Below are 21,065 nucleotides of genomic sequence, written 5' to 3' on the forward strand. Positions count from 1 at the left end.
ATATATATAAATGAGCTTTAATTTCGTTCGAACTTACCCAAATCCTTGTCCTCCCACGTCTGTTTGGCCTCCAATAGCGCATCGTATACTTGCCGGCTGGGTTCGGTGCCCGAGAAAACATAGTAACGCGCACGTACACGCTTGAAGAACTCAACATGCGAATAGTATGAATTACCATTATGTGGCACATAGGTAAGATCCACATATACAGGAGACGGCTTTTTGGCCTTACTTGGCGATTCGGAACGTTTGCGTAAATTCTTTTCGTTGTTAAGTCGTGTCTTTGTCGCTCCTAAATGGCGTTCACGTTTCGGTGTGGTGCGTATATCACTTTCAATAGGCAGCGGTGCAGGTGAGGGTAGCCCCAAAGGTTTACCCCATTCTTTGAGTGGGTCTTTAGGCAGTGTTCCAGTAGCGCTTGTTGTCGTCGTCGTCGTGGCAGTGGCCCCTCTTGCAGTTGAGCTGGTGGTTGGCGCGCCAGCGATATCGGCGCTCTCTCCATGTGCAGTAGTTGTGGTCGTAATAGCTGTGATTGCCTTGCCGTCTTTACTTTCAGTTGCACTTTCAAGTTTGGTACTAGTGGTGCTGCTGCTAACTACAGTGTCGCCTTCGGTGAAACGTGACTTTTGCACATCAACCAAGGGGAATTTGGGTTTTTCAGCACTTGCAACGGTTTTTTCAACCTCTTCTGCTTTCGAGGGCGAATACGAATATTTAGCGGTCACTGAAGACATAATATCAGCGCCACGTGCTTGTACATGTTCTTCGAGTGCCTTCTCGAAATCCATATCAGCTTCTTCTAAGAACTTATGAGCTCCACTATCGACACTAGTGCCCACACCGCCGCTAATAACTTGGTGGCTGGCTGAGGTTTGGCTGGTGCTTTCGATGCTATCTGTTGACAGACTAGCAGGAGAGTCAGCCACGTAAGTGCGCGTAGTAATTGTATGTGTGGTCGTTCCGCAAATCGGTATGGGTGCAGTTGGTTTTGTATCGAAACTATCAGGCAGCGCGCCATAGAACGAGGTGCTCATGGGATCGGAAATCTTTTGTAGGCACCTAGCAGCTGTAGTGATAGCGCGCGCAGTTGAGTGTTCTTCGCTGCCATAATGTGGTGGTATATCATCTTGACTGTCATGATCATCATAGTCTGAACGCTTGCTCACACCCGAGCTAGAGCGCTGCAGTTCATAGCTTGCGCCATGGGACGATGCCAAGCTACGCGGTGAAGCAGGCAAATCGTTATCGCTTATGTAAGCGCCAGTCATACGTTCGTCATCGCTACCGGGTGTGGAAGACCGGTATTTTCCACGTAGCATTGTTAATTCTTTTGGTAACACATGATCGCTCTTGTCACTTTCGCTGGTCGTACGTGTTGTGGTGATACGCACCTTCTCACCATCAGGCTCTGTTGTGTCTGTTGTGGTGACGGTCTTTTCCTCCATAACGATTTCTTTGCCATCAGTCGATATTACCTTGGTCACAGTTGTTATAGTTGTTGTGATGATCTTTTCGGTGCTGTCACTAAGCGCTGTTGTCTTCTCAATACCACGCAGTTCGTGCAGCTCGGGCAATACTTCTTCGGCGAAGTCCTTCATTTGTGCGGTGAATGCGCAGGTGCTGCTATCTTCGGCGACGGTGCTGGTAGTATCGGTCTTCAATTCATCTTTGCTTATGCTTAGGACTGACGATGTATGTTTCGACGATGATTCTACGTACGTTTCAGAAATTGAGCCACGATCTTTTGTTGCCGGAATTGACTGGCTTTCGAAGGCAGCTACTGCGCTGGGACTGAACTTACCGCAAATATCCTTTGGCGACAAGGGGCCACTAACAACGGCGGCACTCATTTTGCTTAATGTGGCGGTTGTGGTGCCTACAGTACTTGCACCTGTTGTCTTCTGCTTTATACCAGGACTCACAGGCGCAGTTGGTGGCGTCTTTGGATCACTCTCCAATAATGGTTGGGTCAGTACTATGGTTTCCAAGTGTGTTTCGGCCTTTAACTTAACCTCCGATCTAGAGGCGGTAGATTCGGCACTAGACTTTTGCATCGTACTAGTATGTGTGGTTTTCGTCACGCTCGATTTGATCTCTTCCAATATATCCGCATGGTCCACACTTTCCTCTTCCAGGCGCTCGAATGTGTCTATCTCCTCGGAGGGCTTATATATGCTTGTCAACATGATAGTGGCTATGGACTTGGATCGCCCCTCTTTTACATTGACTAGACCTCCGTCGTCTTCATCGTCCTCATGATCACTGTGTGTGTGTCGTCCTTCGCTTGTTTGGCTGAATTCTGAACCTCTTCTTGGACTATCTTTCATACCTGATAATAAGTCAGATGCTCTTTTCGATGTTGTGGTTGATTGTGCTGCAGTTGAAGTTGTTATTGTTGTCTTTCCTATGCTAGCATCGGCCACAGATTTCGCAGTTTTTGCTGCATCGCTTAGTAAGCTCTCTTTAATAGAGATTATTTTCTCTGTAGCCAAGAATTCAGCAACCGTCTCCTTCAAACTCTCCTTAGCATCGAAACTCACAAGATCAGCTTGTTGAACCGTTGTTGTGTGAGAAGTGTGTGCGCCTTGCGTCTGCGTTGTAGTGCCACCAGTTTGTATTTCGCTCACACCCGACTTCGATGAGCAATCCTTAGAGTATGCCGTATTCTTTTCCATCTGGGACACAGCTTTGCTAATCATATCTTCCGATGACTTTTTCTCATCGACGCTTTGTCCAATAGTCTGTCTGTCCACGAAGGTGGCGAGCGACTCCTTAGGTGAGCCAAATTCAACCTTCACACTACTCATTGATTCCGTTTGAGATTCTTGGCGCATATGCGCTCGTATTGAAGAATCTATAGACTTGCTTACAACTGTCGAAATTTCTGTCAGCGAAGATATGGATTGTAGCTCTCTTAAGGTCTCAGCTTTCTTTTCTGTAGTAGAAGTATGACTAGCTATGGCGATGGAATCTGAAGTTTCCAAACCAATCCGGATAGTTTCTGCCTTAGCTTCAATGTGCTCCTCTTTGGATACGGATGTCGTATCAAGCTTCTCTTCCTTGGAACTTACATGGCTGGCAACAGACTCAGATCGTGAAACCCCTTTCGAAGCAGACAATGTCTCATCTTTTTTGCATTCTGCAGATAATAAAACTGATTCTCGTCGCGACACAACGTTCTCATCTTTGGTGTTGGCAATGGACCCCGGACGAGATGATTCCTTGGAATGCGTTGAGAATTTCCCATCTTTGGCAGATTCTGAGCTTGGCGATTGTTCTGAAGAAGTTGATGACTTCTCATCCATTTTACTTTCTGCAGTAGAAACAATTGATTCCTTCCGGGACTCAGCGGCATCCTCCTTCTTGCTCTCAGCTGTGGAAATAGCCGATTCTCGATGTGACTCTACATTCTCTGTAACTTTCTCCTTAGTAGTGCTTGCAACGGATTCCGGACGCGAGGGTATTTTGGAAGGAGCAGGCGACTTTTCGTCTTTGCTTTCTGCTGTGGAAAGAACTGACTGCCGCCTTGAATCAGCAGCTTCCTCATCTGCTTCCTCCTCGTAACCTGTTATGGACTCTGGACGCGAGGGCCCTTTGGAAGAAGCTGGTGACTTGTCGATCGTCTTACTTTCGGCTGCAGGCAGAGTTGCTTCTTGCCGTGACTCAACTGACTCTTCTTTTTTGCTTTCGGCAGTGGAAACAATTGATTCGCGTCGTGATTCAAAAGCTTCTTTGCTCGTGTCTTCTTTTGTGCTGGTAACAGATTCTGAATGTGAGGGCTCTTTGGAAGGAGTTGGCAATTTGTCGCCCTTCTTACTGTCTGCTGTGGAAACAACTGATTCCCGTCTTGATTCTGTAGTCCCTTCTTTCTCGCTTTGTGCTGCGGAGGCAACTGATCCTGATCGTGATACAGCAGTCCCTTCAACTATCTCTTCTTTCGCGCTTACCACCGATTCTGGGCGTGATGGTTCTTTGGAAGGAGTAGGTGACTTGTCATCTTTTTTGGTTTCTTCACCAGAAAGAATTGATTGTTTTCTTGATTCAGTCGCATCTTCCTTTTTACTCTTGCCAGTCGAAAGAACTGACTCCCGTCTTGAGTCAGGGATATAATCTTTCTTGCTGACGGCAGTGGAAATAATTGATTCCTTTCGTGACTCGGCAGTTTCCTCTTTCTTACTTTCAGCACTGGAATGTATAGATTCCCTTCGTGACTCAAGTACTTCCTCATCTCTTGTGCTGGCGACGGACTCCGGGCGTGATGGTTCTTTGGAAGGGGCTGGAGATTTCTCATCCTTTTTGCTCTCAGCAGAGGAAGTAACTGAGTCTTTTCTCGACGCAGCAGTTTCTTCACATTTTTCTTCTTTGTTACTGGCCACAGATTCTGTACGTGAGGGATCTTTAGATGGAGTTGGCGATTTGTCGTACTTTCTGCTATCGTCTGTGGACAGAACTGATTCACGTCTCGATTCGATAGTTTCGTCTTCTTTCGAAGCTGTTTCTGCCAGTTTTTCTTCTTTAGTACATGGAGCGGATTCCGATACTGCTGGTCCTTTGGAAGGAGTTGGTGACTTCTCGTCCTTTTTGCTTTCGGCTGTAGAAACAACTAACTCCCTTCTCGATTCAACGGCTTCCTCATCTTTCTCTTCTTTAGTACTGGCTATAGATTCTGGGAGTGGAGGTTCTTTCGAAAGAGGTGCCGATGCGTCCTCCTTCTTACTTTCTGCAGCGGAGATAATAGACTCGCGCCGTGATTCGACTATCTCTTCTTTTTTGCTTTCTGCCATGGAAAGAACTGATTCCCGTCTCGATTCAGCAGTTTCTTTTATCTGCTCATCCATAGTGCTAGCAATGGATCCAGCTCGTGAAGTTCCAGTTACTTTTCCATCTTCCTTGCTTTCTGTAGTTGACACAGTGGACTCACGTCGTGACTCAAGAGCCTCTTGGACTTTTTCTTCTGTCATGTCAGTAAGAGGTTTAGAATCTGCAGGTGCTATGGAAGGACTTGTTGCTTTCTCGTCCTTTTTGCTTTCTGTACTGGAGAGAAGAGACTCCCTTCGCGACGCGTCTTCAACTTTTCCGTCCTTGATACAGGTAAACGATTCTGCAAGTGAGGGTTCTTTGGAAGCAGTTGGCGATCTCTCATCCTTTTCGCTTTCGGAAGTTGAAAGAATAGATTCACGGCGTGATTCGGCAGTTTTCTCCCCTTTTTCTTCTTTGGAACTCACAACTGATTCTGGTTTCGATATTTCGTTGGAAGCAGCAAGTGATTTTTCATCTTTCCTACTCTCTGCAGTAGAAACTAAAGATTCTCGTCTCGAAGCTTCCATCTCTCCTACTTCCTCAACTTGTTCCCTTTCGTTGGTAACTGTTGCTGCACTTGAAGTGATTTTGGGTGAAGTTGGCGGGACATCTTCCTTCTTGCTATCAGCCAATGATATAGCTGACTCATGCCTGGACTTCTCTGTTTCCTCCTCAACTTTCTGCAAATCCTTTTCGCTCAGTACGCTAGCAACTGAGCTTCGCCGTAGCTCGGTTGCCTCCGTGGCAACTTTGCTTTCAGCTTCCTTTTTCAGCATCTTTTCAGATTCTTCTATTTTATCCTTCTCCTCAATTGATATTGGACCTGAACGTATATCAGGCGAAGATTTTTCAGAAGACTCATCGGCTGCTGCATCATCCTGGAAGTGTCTGTAGTCAATGTCAAGTGGTTTTACGGGTGATAACCTCTCCTGTATAACATCAGCAGCCATTGTGGGTTTGAATACTATGCTGCCTTTCGGACAGATATCAATCTCTTCGCCACCGTCTTCACTGCTGGCGGTCACTAACATACGCTGCACAGTTGCTTTCTCCTTCTCCTCTTCTTCAGGTGTTTTGAGACGTTCTTCAAGCTTCTTCTCATCGAAATCTGGTATAATCTCGGTAATGGGTTTTTCGGATTTCAACACTTTGGCAACATCGGCTACAATTTTGTATACTTCTTCTTCACGTGGCGAAACTGGACGAAGTGGCTGTTCAGCAAATATGGCGGCTTTGGTTGTTGGTGGAGAAATTCGGTGTTCCTCTTCCTCTTCTTTAATATCGTGGAGAATGGTTTCTTCACGCTCTGTGAGCGCTACCTTGATCTCAGGTGATTCGACAGTTGTAATATGGGTCTCCCTCAATTCCGTTGAGAATGTGCCTAAGTCGAGCGGTACTTTAGGTGATCTTGGCTGCTGTGAATCAACTGTGACCTGCTCAGACTTGATCAGTTCCTCTTTTACTTCCTCTTCTTCTTTCTTTTCTTCCGCCGGTCCAAAAATGGCGCTTTTCACGTCTTTGAAAAACCCGCTCATACCAGTAGAAATATCGGTTTTTATGGTCTCAACTGCTGTTCTTGTTGCTTTTGTAACATCTTCTGTGACATCTTTTACATCGTCCGCGAGTTTGCCCACACTTCCTGCTATATCTTTAACCTTGTCTGCTGTATCTTCTTTGGCGGCTTCCATATTCTCAGTAGCCATCTGCGCTGTTTTTTCAGCGTAGTCCTCAGTTGATTTTTGTGCCTCTTCGACTGTTTTCACGGCTTTATCGATCTTGTCAGCGATCTCTTCACCGACTGTTGTTGCCTTTTCGGCAGCAGTTTCTTTGATATCATCCACCTTGGTTGTCAAAACCTCAAGAGCTTTGCTCATTTCTTCTGTGATGGTTTGTAGTTTTTCTTCAACGTCTTCTTTCGCAGTCTCAACGGTCTTACAGAGGTCGAAGGTGAAGGTGTTAGTTTTATCTTCGGCAGCTTTCTCGACCTCTTCGATTTTGGTGGTCTCTGTCACGGTTTTCGTGGCTGCCTCGCGTGTCGCACTGACGCTTTCGTTCACTAATTTAGCTTTTTCTTCAGCACTTCCGACAAGTTCTTTGGCTTGCTCTTGGACTGCCGTTGAAGCCGTCCTTTCCTTTTCTTCCACTTTCTGGTCTAATTCAGCAACATGGTCTTTCGCTGCATCTACAGAAGTCTTTTTCCTATCTTCAGTTTTTTCTTTCACTTCGTGTTTTTGCTTTGTGATCTCTTCTAATGCTACGTCTTTGGTCTTTAATGTTTCCTTAGTTAACTCTCTTGAAGCAGCAGCTGAAGCCTCCACTTCCTCTTTAAGTTTATCCGAAGTTTCTTTTATTTCTTTCTGTAGATCCATTGGTGAACTTTTATCTTCGGTTGCCTTCGGTTCATCATCTTCGATGTCAATCAAATCTTTAGCTTCATCTACGGGACTTGAAGCGGTTTCGGCAACTTTAAAGGTAGTACTTTCTGCTGGGACTTCAGGCTCATCCGTGTTCTGCGCAGTTTCTATTTTCAGTTCGGAAAACTGGCCTTCTACTACATCCACCTGACTTGACTTAGTTATTAGTTTCTCTTCCAGCTTGGCGCTCTCCGAGCCTAATGCTAGCTGAAGATCTTCAAGTTTTAATGCGGCTTTATCAACCGGTGATGAAACAGTTTCTATTTCATCTGCGACGACTGGAGACTTATCACCTTTGACGCTTCCAGCAGCGGACTCAGGTTGTGAAACCTCCTTGGACGCAATTGGTGATTTTTCATCTTTAACGCTAGCAGCGCCGGACTCTGCTCTAGAAGATTCCCTGGAGGCAGTTTCAGATTTCTCATATTTCACAATTTCCACCGCAGATATTGGTTTGGACGCCGATGGCGGCTTTTCGTCCTTCACACTTTCGGCTACGAATTCTTTTCTTGAAACATCTTTGGAAGGAGCAGGAGACTTTTCGTCCTTCACACTCACTGCTGCCGATGCTGGTTGAGAGGTTATTGGTGACTTTTCATCTTTAATACTTTTGGCTGCTGATTCTGGTCTTGACGTTTCCTTAGAAGGAGTAGGAGACTTTTCGTCCTTCACACTCACTGCTGCTGATACTGGTTTAGTGGCAATAGGTGACTTATCACCTTTCAGACTTTCCACCATTGACTCTTTTCTAGAAACATCTTGGGAGGGAGCAGGAGATTTTTCATCCTTCAAACTTTGTTCTGTCGATGGTAGCTTGCAGGAAATTGGTGACTTATCATCTTTTGGGCTTTCAGCTGCCGAAGCAGGCTTTGAGGCTTCTTCAGAAGGTATAGGAGATATTTCACCTTTTAAGCTTTCTGTTGCAGACGTCAGTATTGTTGGCTTGTCGTCCTCGACACTATGCGCTTTTGACTCTGTTTGGAAGGTTTTCTCATCAGGATCTGCCTCATCCACTGAGGCGAGTTTAGAAGTAATTGGTGACTTATCGTCTCTTAGACTCTCAACAGCAGACCCTCGTCGTGAAGGTTCCTTGTAGGATACTGCTGATTTATCATCCTTAACACTTTCAGTGGCGAATGCTGGCTGTGATGACTCCTTAGTAGTGAATGGAGATTTTTCATCTTTCACGCTCACTGCAGTGAATTCGGGTTTGGGGCTTTCCTTTGCATCTGCTTCTGTAATAGTTATGGCTTCAACCTTATTCTCAGAAGTACGTTTCGAGCTTTCCTTTGAAGTAACTGGAGATTTCTTATCTTCAGGACTCTCGGGACGTAAACCTTCTTTCACTGAATCGGAAATAAGCTCCTTTGCTTCGTCGACTGGTGTGGACACAGTTTTAAGACCACTCACAGTTGTTTCCTCAGCGGGAAATTTTTTAATTTCTACAAGCTTTTCTTTAACCGCAGGAAAGTCCCCTTCGGCCGCATCCACAGGACTGGACGCTGTCTCAAGTTTGGTGTCGGGCTTACTTATTTCTAATTCTAGTGCAAGCTTCACCAGGTCTACGGTAGTGGGAGCTTTGTGTACTGGCGATGAAAGAGTTTCTGTTTCTAATTTATCAGCATCCTCGTGTAAGCTTTCTGCAACAGATTCTGGACGAGAGACTTCTTTGGAAGCGATCGGTGATTTTTCATCTTTTATGCTTTCAGCTTTGGATTCTGATCTAGATGCTTCCTTTGAAGGAACTGGCGATTTGTCATCCTTGACACTTCCAGCAACAGATCCAAAATCAGATGCTTGCTTCGGAGCAACTATAGACTTTTCTTCTTTTATGATCTCGGCTACAGACTCACGACGCGACTCTTCCTGCGAGCCAATTGCGGATTTTTCATCCTTTACGCTTACTGTAGCGGACTCTGGTTTTGATTCAGCAGGCGACTTTTCGTCTTTGGCACTTTCAGCTGCAGATGGTGGCTGAGATACGTCTTTCGAGGCAGCTGCCTCTTTAACGCTCTCATCTAGGGACTCACGTCGCGACTCCTCCTTCGAAGCGATTGGATATTTTTCATCCTTTACGCTTGCTGCAGCTGACTCTGGTTTTGATACAGGGGGTGACTTGTCATCTTTAACGCTTCCAGCTGATGCTGGCTGATATACCTCATTCAAAGCAGCTACGGACTTGTCTTCTTTAACGCTCTCAGTTATATACTCACGTTGCGAGTCTTCCTTAGAAGCGGTTGGAGATTTCTCATCCTTAACACTTACTGCTGCGGACTCGGGTTTTGATACAGCATGCGACTTTTCGTCTTTGACACTTTCAGCTGCAGACTTCTCTTCTTTCATGCTCTCAGCTACGGATTCACGTCGTGATTCTTCCTGCGAGGCGATTGAAGATTTTTCATCCTTTATGTTTACAGCAGCGGAGTCAGGTTTCGAAACAGCTAGCGACTTTTCATCTTTAACACTTTCAGCTCCAGACTTCTCTTCATTCATGCTCTCTGCTACGGATTCACGTCGTGACGCTTCCTGCGAGGCGACTGGAGATTTTTCATCCTTTACGCTTACTACAGTGGGCTTTGCTTTTGACTCAGCCGGCGACTTTTCGTCTTTGGCACTTTCAGCTGCAGATGGTGACTGAGATAAGTCTTTCGAGGCAGCTGCCTCTTTATCGCTCTCATCTAGGGATTCACGTCGCAACTCTTCCTTCGAAGCGATTGGAGATTTTTCATCCTCTACGCTTGCTGCAAAGGACTCTGGCTTAGAAGCGGCAGGCGACTTATCATCCTTAATGCTTTCAGCTGCAGATGGTGGTTGAGATACTCCCTTCGTGGCAGTTCCGGGCTTCTCTTCTTTGACGGTCACGGGCTCACGTTTTGACTCTTCCTTGGAAGCGATTGGAGATTTTTCAGCCTTTACACTTGCTGCAGCGGACTCTGGTTTTGATACAGCAGGCGACTTTTCGTCTTTAACACTTTCAGCTGCAGAGGGTGGCTGGGATACTTCTTTCGTGGCAACTGCTGGCTCCTCTTCTTTAATGCTCTCAGCTACCGATTCACGTCGCGACTCTTCCTTCGAAGCGCTTGGTGATTTTTCATTCATTATTCTTACCGAAGCGGACTCTGGTTTTGATACAGCAGGCGACTTTTCGTCCTTAACGTTTTCAGCTGCAGATGGTGGTTGAGATACTTCCTTCGAGGCAGTTGCGGACTTATCCTCTTTCACGCTCTCAGCTACCGATTCACGTCGTGACTCTTCCTTTGAACCAATTGGAGATTTTTCATCCTTCACACTTGCTCCAGTGGACTCTGGTTTTGATACATCAGGCGACTTTTCGTCTTTAATACTTTCAGCTGCAGATGGTGGTTGAGATACTTCCTTCGAGGCAGCTTCGTACTTATCTCCTTTCACGCTCTCAGTTACCGATTCACGTCGCGACTCTTCCTTCGAAACGATTGGAGATTTTTCATCCTTTACGCTTGCTGCAGTGGACTCTGGTTTTGATACAGCAGGCGAATTTTCGTCTTTAACACTTCCAGCTGCAGATGGTGGCTGGGATACTTCTTCCGTGCCAACTGCAGGCTCCTCTTCATTAACGCTCCCAGCTACCGATTCACGTCGCGACTCTTCCTTCCAAGCGCTTGGAGATTTTTCATCCTTTGTGCTTACTGCAGCGGACTCTGGTATTGATACAGCAGGCGACTTTTCGTCCTTAACACTTTCAGCTGCAGATGGCGGTTGAGATACTTCCTTCGAGGCAGTTGCGGACTTATCCTCTTTCACGCTCTCAGCTACCGATTCACGTCGTGACTCTTCCTTTGAAGCAATTGGAGATTTTTCATCCTTTACACTTGCTCCAGTGGACTCTGGTTCTGATACAGCAGGTGAATTTCCGTCTTTAACACTATCAGCTGCAGATGGTGGTTGAGATACTTCCCTCGAGGCAGCTTCGTACTTATCTTCTTTCACGCTCTCAGCTACCGATTCACGTCGTGACTCTTCCTTCGAAACGATTGGGGATTTTTCATCCTTTTCGCTTGCTGCAGCAGACTCTGGTTTTGATACAGCAGGCGACTTTTCGTCTTTAACACTCTCAGCTGCAAATGGTGGCTGGGATACTTCTTTCGTGGCAGTTCCGGACTTATCCTCTTTCACGCTCTCAGCTACCGATTCACGTCGTGACTCTTCCTTTGAAGCAATTGGAGATTTTTCATCCTTTATACTTGCTCCAGTGGACTCTGGTTCTGATACAGCAGGCGACTTTTCGTCTTTAACACTTTCAGCTGCAGATGGTGGTTGAGATACTTCCTTCGAGGCAGCTTCGTACTTATCTTCTTTAACGCTATCAGCCACAGATTCACGTCGCGATGCTTCCTTCGAAGCGATTGGAGATTTTTCATCCTTTGCGCTTGTCGCAGTGGACTCTGGCTTAGAAGCGGCAGGCGACTCATCATCCTTAACGCTTTCAGCTGCAGATGGTGGTTGAGATACTTCCATCGAGGCAGTTCCGGACTTATCCTCTTTCACGCTCTCAGCTACCGATTCACGTCGTGACTCTTCCTTTGAAGCAATTGGAGATTTTTCATCCTTTATACTTGCTCCAGTGGACTCTGGTTCTGATACAGCAGGCGGCTTTTCGTCTTTAACACTCTCAGCTACAGATGGTTGTTGAGATACTTCATTCGAGGCAGTTGCGGACTTTTCCTCTTTCACGCTCTCAGCTACCGATTCACGTCGTGACTCTTCCTTTGAAGCAGTTGGAGATTTTTCATCCTTTATACTTGCTCCAGTGGACTCTGGTTCTGATACAGCAGGCGGCTTTTCGTCTTTAACACTTTCAGCTACAGATATTGGTTGAGATACTTCATTCGAGGCAGTTGTGGACTTTTCCTCTATCACGCTCTCTGCTACCGATTCACGTCGTGACTCTTCATTTGAAACGATTTGAGATTTTTCATCCTTTACACTTGCTGCAGCGGACTCTGGTTTTGATATAGCAGGCGACTTTTCGTCTTTAACACTTTCAGCTGCAGATGGTGGTTGAGATACTTCCTTGGAGGCAGCTTCGTACTTATCTTCTTTCACGCTCTCAGCTACCGACTCACGTCGTGACGCTTCATTTGAAGCGATTTGAGATTTTTCATCCTTTACGCTTGCTGCAGCGGACTCTGGTTTTGATAAAGCAGTCGACTTTTCGTCTTTAACACTTTCAGCTGCAGATGGTGGTTGAGATACTTCCTTCAAGGCAGTTGCGGACTTATCCTCTCTCATGCTTTCAGCTACGGACTCACGTCGTGACTCTTCATTTGAAGCGATTTGAGATTTTTCATCCTTTACGCTTGCTGCAGCGGACTCTGGTTCTGATATAGCAGGCGACTTTTCGTCTTTAACACTTTCAGCTGCAGATGGTGGTTGAGATACTTCCTTCGAGGCAGCTTCGTACTTATCTTCTTTCACGCTCTCAGCTACCGACTCACGTCGTGACTCTTCATTTGAAGTGATTTGAGATTTTGCATCCTTTATTCTTACCGAAGCGGACTCTGGTTTTGATACAGCAGGCGACTTTTCGTCCTTAACGCTTTCAGCTGCAGATGGTGGTAGAGATACTTCCTTCGAGGCAGTTGCGGACTTTTCCTCTTTCACGCTCTCAGCTACCGACTCACGTCGTGACACTTCCTTTGAAGCAATTGGAGATTTTTCATCCTTTATACTTGCTCCAGTGGACTCTGGTTCTGATACAGCAGGCGGCTTTTCGTCTTTAACGCTTTCAGCTACAGATGGTGGTTGAGATACTTCATCCCAGGCAGTTGCGGACTTTTCCTCTTTCACGCTCTCAGCTACCGATTCACGTCGTGACTCTTCCTTTGAAGCAATTGGAGATTTTTCATCCTTTATACTTGCTCCAGTGGACTCTGGTTCTGATACAGCAGGCGGTTTTTCGTCTTTAACACTTTCAGCTGCAGATGGTGGTTGAGATACTTCCTCCGAGGCAGCTTCGTACTTATCTTCTTTCACGCTCTCAGCTAGCGATTCACGTCGAGATTCTTCTTTCGAAGCGATTGGAGATTTTTCATCCTTTACGATTTCTGCAGTGGACTTTGGTTTTGATACAGCCGGCGACTTTTCGTCTTTAACACTTTCAGCTGCAGATGATGGCTGATATACTTCCTTCGAGGCAGTTGCGGACTTTTCCTCTTTCACGCTCTCAGCTACCGATTCACATCGTGACTCTTCCTTTGGAGCAATTGGAGATTTTTCATCCTTTATACTTGCTCCAATCGACTCTGGTTCTTCTTTCGTGGCAACTGCGGGCTCCTCTTCTTTAACGCTCTCAGCTACCGATTCACGTCGCGACTCTTCCTTCGAAGCGCTTGGAGATTTTTCATCCTTTATGCTTACTGCAGCGGACTCTGGTTTTGATACAGCAGGCGACTTTTCGTCCTTAACACTTTCAGCTGCAGATGGTAGTTGTGATACTTCCTTCGAGGCAGTTGCGGACTTTTCCTCTTTCACGCTCTCAGCTACCGATTCACGTCGTGACTCTTCCTTTGAAGCAATTGGAGATTTTTCATCCTTTGTACTTGTTCCAGTGGACTCTGGTTCTGATACAGTAGGCGGCTTTTCGTCTTTAACACTTTCAGCTGCAGATGGTGGTTGAGATACTTCCTTCGAGGCAGTTGCGGACTTTTCCTCTTTCACGCTCTCAGCTGCCGATTCACGTCGTGACTCTTCCTTTGAAGCAATTGGAGATTTTTCATCCTTTATACTTGCTCCAGTCGACTCTGGTTCTGATATAGCAGGCGACTTTTCGTCTTTAACACTTTCAGCTGCAGATGATGGTTGAGATACTTCCTTCGAGGCAGTGGCGGACTTTTCCTCTTTCACGCTCTCAGTTACCGATTCACGTCGTGACTCTTCCTTTGAAGCAATTGGAGATTTTTCATCCTTTGTACTTGTTCCAGTGGACTCTGGTTCTGATACAGTAGGCGGCTTTTCGTCTTTAACACTTTCAGCTGCAGATGGTGGTTGAGATACTTCCTTCGAGGCAGTTGCGGACTTTTCCTCTTTCACGCTCTCAGCTGCCGATTCACGTCGTGACTCTTCCCTCGAAGCGATTGGAGATTTTTCATCCTTTACGCTTGCCGCAGTGGACTCTGGCTTAGAAGCGGCAGGCGACTTATCATCCTTAACGCTTTCAGCTGCAGATGGTGGTTGAGATACTTCCTTCGAAGTAGTTCCGAACCTATCCTCTATCACGCTCTCAACTACCGATTCACGTCGTGACTCTTCCTTTGCAGCGATTGGAAATTTTTCATCCTTTACACTTGCTGCAGTGGACTCTGGTTTTGATACAGTAGGCGGCTTTTCGTCTTTAACACTTTCAGCTGCAGATGGTGGCTGGGATAATTCTTTCGAGGCAGCTACGGGCGTCTCTTCTTTAACGCTCTCAGCTACGGACTGACGTCGCGACTCTTCCTTTGAAGCGATTGGAGATTTTTCATCCTTTACGCTTGCTGCAAAGGACTCTGGCTTAGAAGCGGCAGGCGACTTATCATCCTTAACGCTTTCAGCTGCAGATGGTGGTTGAGATACTTCCTTCGAAGTAGTTCCGAACCTATCCTCTATCACGCTCTCAACTACCGATTCACGTCGTGACTCTTCCTTTGAAGCGATTGGAGATTTTTCATCCTTTACACTTGCTGCAGTGGACTCTGGTTTTGATACAGCAGGCGGATTTTCGTCTTTAACACTTTCAGCTGCAGATGGTGGCTGGGATAATTTTTTCGAGGCAGCTACGGGCGTCTCTTCTTTAACACTCTCAGCTACGGACTGACGTCGCGACTCTTCCTTCGAAGCGATCGGGGATTTTTCATCCTTTACGCTTGCTGCAAAGGACTCTGGCTTAGAAGCATCAGACGACTTATCATCCTTCACGCTTTCAGCTGCAGATGGTGGTTGAGATACTTCCTTCGAGGCAGTTGCGGACTTTTCCTCTCTCACGCTCTCAGCTACGGACTCACGTCTTGACGCTTCCTTCGAAGCGATTGGAGATTTTTCATCCTTTAAGCTTATTGCAGCGGACTCTGGTTTTGATTCAGCAGGCGACTTTTCATATTTAATGCTTTCAGCTGCAGATGGTGGCTGGTATACTTCTTTCGAGGCAGCTGCGGGCTTCTCTTCTTTAACGCTCTCAGCTACGGACTCCCGTCGCGACTCCTGCTTCGAAGCGAATGGAGATTTTTCATCCTCTATGCCTACTGCAACGGACTCTGGTTTTGATACAACAGGATACTTTTCATCTTTAATGCTTGCGATTGGATATTTTTCATCTTTTACGCTTACCGCAGCGGACTGTGGTTTTGGTTCAGCAGGCGACTTTTCATCTTTAATGCTATCAGCTGCGGACTTATCTCCTTTCACGCTCGCAGCTACCGATTCACGTCGTGACTCTTCGTTCGAAGCGATTGGAGATTTTTCATCCTTTACGCTAACTGCAGCGGACTCTGGTTTTGACACAGCAGGCGACTTTTCATCTTTGATGCTTTCAGCTTGGGACTTATCCTCTTTAACGCTCTCAACTACGGATTCACGTCGCGACTCTTCTTTCGATGCTGCTGGAGATTTTTCGTCCTTTGCGCTTACTGCGGCAGACTCTGGTTTGGAAGCAGCGGGTGATATATCATCTTTAACACCCTCAGCTGCAGGCGAGGGCTGGGATACTTCTTTCGCAGCAGCTGTGGACTTCTCCTCTATCACGGCCTCAGCTATGGGATCTCGCCGTGATTCTTCTTTGGAAGCAATTGGTGATTTTTCATCCTTCACGCTGACTGCAGTAGATTCTTGCTTCGATGCGGATGGAGACTTTTCATCTGTGATGCTGCCGGCTACTGATTCTGGTCGAGATGCTTCTTTCGACTGCAATGGGGACTTATCATCTTTCACACTTACATCAGCAGACTCCGGCTTGGAAGCTGCTAAGGGGACATCACTTTCGGATGGTTTTCGTGAGCTTTCTTTTGAAATGGCTGGTAATTTTTCTCCTGCTGGGCTTTCCGGCCGTGATACAGTAGCGGAAGCCATGGTAGCTAAATATTGCGCTTCGTCAACTGGTGTTGACACTGTTTCTGCAATTGTTGCGTCCTTTGCGTGAACTTCTCCAGCTTTGGGAGATTTGTCCTTTTGATCTGGGAAGTCACCCTCTGCAACGTCTATGGGGCTAGAAGATGTCGGGAGTTTGGCATCACATGTCATGCGCCGCAAGTCCAACTTAAACTCAAATGGATCTACCTTTATTGGAGCTTTGTCAACAGGAGATGACGCAGTCTCAGCTTCGAGCTGTTCCGTTTCATCTTTCAAACTACCTGCAACGAACCCTGGCCTTGAGATTTCCTTAGATGCTAGAGGCGATTTTTCGTCTTTAATGCTTTCCACCTTTGAGCCGGTTGGACAACCTTCCTTGGAGGCTGCTGTTGATTTCTCATCTTTTACACTTTCTGCAGCCGATACGGGTTTTGAAGCTTCCTTAGGAGCAACTGGCGACTTCTCATCTTTAACACTTTCCGGTCTTGATGCTTCTTTGGGAGAAATTGGAGATTTTTCGTCTTTAACGCTCTCAATAGCGGATTCGGTGTAGGAGGCTTCCGCTGATGCAATTGGCGTCTTTTCTTCTTTCGTAATCGCTTTATCCGTTTCATCTTTTACACTAGCACTCGATTCTCTTCGTGATACTTCTTTCGAAGTTGTTACCGATTTCTCATCCTTGAGGCTTTCACGTTGAGAAATCTCTTTTGAGGACGACATGTACTCTTCGTCCTTCTGCTCGTCCAACACAGCTGATGTCTTTCGCGATGCGGGTTTAGTTTCTGCTTCTTTGATATCTTGGGAGGCCTTTCTACTGGCTTGTAAGGATTTCTGCATTTCGACCTCAATTGCTTCCTCAATGGTGGCTGGGCTTTCTATTGATATGGTGTCTTCTCGATTCTTTGCCTTTGTGGGCTCCACACCTGTAAGCTCTTGAGCGGGAAGTTCATCCTCTGATGTAACTTCACTACCTTCTTTTTCTGCTAGTGTACCTAAAGACTTTTTTAGCTCCTTTGATGATGATTCTTCATCAACGGGCGACATTTCTGCAGGGGACGATATTGGCGTTGGAGTTGGAGAAGGTATTTTATCGATAGGGGAGGCAGGTTTATCCTTCTCTGTAACTTCATCAAGTTGTGGCTCTCGCTTAGTTGGTGAAATTACATCCTCAGTATCTGGTAAAGCTTTCTCGATGGGAGATGTTAGCTTTTCGGCAGCTGATGGAACCTTATCCTGGGAGACCACTTGTTTTTCAGCAGGAGACTGTACTTCTTCAGCGGGGGATGCTGGTACGTCGGATGGTGCATTTTTAATTGAATATACTGCTTGTTCGGCTTTCTCGTCTGTACCATCTGCTTTTGCAACAGCAGATGCTGGTTTCTCAAATTTTTCAGGAGTTAGCGGAAGTTTTTCAGTAGGAGAAGATGGCTTCTCGCTAGGAGATGAACCTTGATCTGCTTTCTCGCTTGGCGAGGTTTCTTTTTCCAACTTTTCGATCTCCTTAGATGGAGCTTCTTCGTTTTCCAATGGCGGAGATTGCTTTTGTGTACGAGAGGGCTCCTTTTTAGCAGGTGAGGGTGCTTTTTCAGCTGGCGCCTCATCTTTATCAAGAGAACCGGGAGCCTTGTCAACAGGGGATAAGGCTGTAGAAACTGTCTTTTCCGCTGCTTTTCCTCCCAGAGTAGGTACCTTATCAGTTGGTACCTTATCAGCTGGAGATGGTACTATTTCTGTGGGTGACGCTGATTTGGCGGCAGTCGTAGAAGTAGGTTCCTCTTCTTTCTCCTCGATCTCTTTCTCTTCTTTTGTAATCTCTTCTTTATGCGAAATCACTTTACCACTTTCCTGCGTGTCCTTTTCGTATACACCCATATCGGCTTCTTCATGTACTGGCAAGTCCGCCACCTCGTCGGGAGTCTTGACAACATCGCGTAGAAGATTTTGTTGAGCTTCGAAAGTCATTTTCATCGGCAGCACGCGTTCTGCAGCTACTGAGCCTTGAATTAAAGGTTCGACAACCTTCTCAATTGTTATTCCAGCAGAAACTAAAGGTTCTATAACTTTCACTGACTCAACTGCAGTACCAGTTGGTTGCTCCACCTCTTCGGTTTCTTCCTTCACGTATTTCTCTTCGATAACGAGATCTTCTTTGATTTCATCTAATGTTATGCGTTCATCTTCAGGAAGTGTAGGGGCTGTAGTAGCGCCCGACTCGATCGTGGCTGAGAATTTTTCTTCCGGTAAGCTTTCTTGCAAATTTGCAGGTATGACTTCCGGTTGTTCAATAAGCTCATCCTTGGTATCTGATGTTTTCTTAGCGCTGCTCAGCTTCTCTTCGGGCGTTGGTGAGGAGACCTCCTCATCTGCTTTAGCACTTTGTTCGTCTGAAGTGCGTGTGGTCACAATATCTTTGGCTTCGGTTATGATATCTTTAACTTCCGCCTTGATATCCGTTTTTTCTGTGGTGCTCATTTTATGGTCGGCTTCTTCAGTTTCTTTTTCATCTGCTTCTTCTTTTTCAGCAGCAGAGTTATCTTCTTCGGCTGCTATAGCGATTTCAGCCTTCTCAACTTCTACCGCAGCTGTTGTTTCTTCGCGCTCCTTGCGCTCCTCAGCTTCTGCTTTAGCAATAGCTGCTTCAATTTCCTCTTCTGCGCTCTTTTTGCGCTTCTTTTCCGACTCTTGTGAGTCTCGTTGGTGCTTCTGCATTTCCTCTTCCTTTGCCATGCTGCTTTCTTGTTCTATCATCGAGTCTTCTGTGTACTGATCGACTTCTTCCTTTTCAATAATCAAGTATTCTTCCTCCTCCTCGGCCTCGGTGGTGCTATCTTGCTTCAAGATCTCACGCATTTCCGCTGCCAACTGCTTCTGGCGTTTCATTTCGTCACGACTAAAGACAGCCTCAATTTCACGCACAACCTCTTGCTCCTCCTTAAGGTCGTCAAGTTCGCGTTGTTTTTCGGCGTCCAATTCTTGTGAAGCAGTTAAGTCTTGCAATTTCTTTGCCGCCGTCGCTTCATCGGCTGAAGGTGTGGAGACCAAACTGGAGTCTGTGGTGCCACCTTTGTCTAAGCGCGATTTCTTCAAATCCGCTTTTGGCTTAAGAGATTTTACTGGACTACCTGGTGCGCGCTTGGTTGGCGAAGCACCGCGTGGACGACGTGAAATGGGCTTACGCTGCTGAACTGTCTGTTGTTGCGTACGCGTCTCTTTGCCCTCTGCTGTACTGGTTCGTAACTTTTCGCGGCGGCTGGTTGCTGTGGTAGTGACGACGGAAGTGCTGCCAGCTTGCCGACTGACCTGCTGTTTGGACTCGAGTACTTTGCGATTATTTGCATCTTTAGCGCTCTTCGCAGGTGTGCTGCTGGGGCTTGATTTTGTAGCGCGTGTGACAACGCGTGGCTTTACATCGCGTGGTGCGGTGGTTCTGGGTGCTGTTGGTTCTTTGCGTGGCGTCGCCGTAGGTGAAGCCTTTTTGTCAGCAGCTTGTCGTATACCTTTGCGCTCCATTGATTTAGGTGGTTTTGTGTCAATGCGTGAGCGCACTACGGGCTTGACTTCAGCGCGTGGCTTATCAGGTTTTCCTTTGGTGGACTTGCTAGCTTTAATTACTTCCGCAATGGGCGCCTCCTCTTTCTGTGGTACTGCTTGTTGCTGTGGCTTCACAATGACTACTTCAACTTTCTTTTCGCTTTCGACTTCTTTCTCTTTGTTCACATCTTCGGCAGGTTCCCCCAGATCCACTTTATCTTCTTCTCTGCTCTCTACCTCAATAGATGGCTCGGGTGCTGCTTCGTCACCAGTCTCAGCGGCTGGTTCGTCGGTATCTACAGAGTCTTCCTTCTTGCGCAAGCCGATTTTCTCTTTCTCCCCTGCAACAATTTTATCCACCTTCTCATCTTCGGCTACCTGTGCTGCTACTGTTGCTGCGGCCTCTTTGGTTTTATTGTCCTGCTGTATAGCTACAGCTGCTGCAGCGACAGGCGCAGATCTCCAAATTTTGGAGGGCGCGCTCAGTGGTTCGATAGGCGCCCCAATCGCCGACTTGAAAGTCTTACGTGTGGTGACCACAGTTTGTATGGCTGGTGCAATGGATTTGGATGTGCAGGTAGAGTACTTCATAAACTCAAGATGTTTGAGTTTTTCTAAGCCCTCTTGTATTTTAAAGTCTGGAGTACTACCAGGGAAGAGTATACGTGTTATTGTATCGTCAGGGTTGGCTGGTTGCCATACAAGCAGCGCGCAAATTGATACCAAATTCTGGAGAGGGAAATTGAATTCACGCGTATCGCGCGCACCAAAGAGACGTTGATCTCCCGAATGCCATTTTGCCAAGAACTCTTTAACTTCCTTAGAGTCGCGTGCTGGGCTAATCACATACATATCCAGCGTGCCATGGCCGACTTTGTGATATAAATTGATAGGGTCTTGATTACGATAGCAGGTTTGTGGTTTCAGGTCCAGTGATTTCAGATCGGTAACCAAATTGTGACCATGTTCGAAGAGATCAATTAGTAAGGGATCACGATCCTTATCACCATCAGGGCTGGGCAAGCCGCCTTTACGTTCTGGGATATTGCCGAAGAAGTGTCCAATTTGAGGATAGACATGTGCGTCACGTTTACGCGATACTACCGAGCTGATGCCTTGAATATTGCTATTATTGAGACGTGTCATGAGAACAGCATCCAAGCGGTCTAAATGGCGCACAAAGTCCCAGAAGCAAGCTTTGCGATTGAAGCCGCCATCGACTAAAGGAATACAATGAAGTAA

At 46.5% G+C, this 21,065-nt stretch overlaps 1 protein-coding gene across 4 annotated transcripts in view; it reads right to left on the reverse strand.

Annotated features, from left to right (window-relative positions):
- The window catches only part of futsch, a 391,676-nt gene that overhangs the window by 3,936 nt on the left and 366,675 nt on the right, over nt 1-21,065 (reverse strand). For all 4 annotated transcript variants that reach the window (XM_067781256.1, XM_067781258.1, XM_067781259.1 and 1 more), the window contains exon 7: nt 38-21,043. In XM_067781256.1, the coding sequence (XP_067637357.1) occupies nt 38-21,043 (21,006 nt within the window). The remainder of the gene's footprint in view (nt 1-37; nt 21,044-21,065) is intronic.

The sequence above is a fragment of the Eurosta solidaginis genome, chromosome 4 (genome assembly GCF_040869045.1).
Source record: "Eurosta solidaginis isolate ZX-2024a chromosome 4, ASM4086904v1, whole genome shotgun sequence".
In the NCBI taxonomy this organism is placed as follows: Eukaryota; Metazoa; Arthropoda; class Insecta; order Diptera; family Tephritidae; genus Eurosta; species Eurosta solidaginis.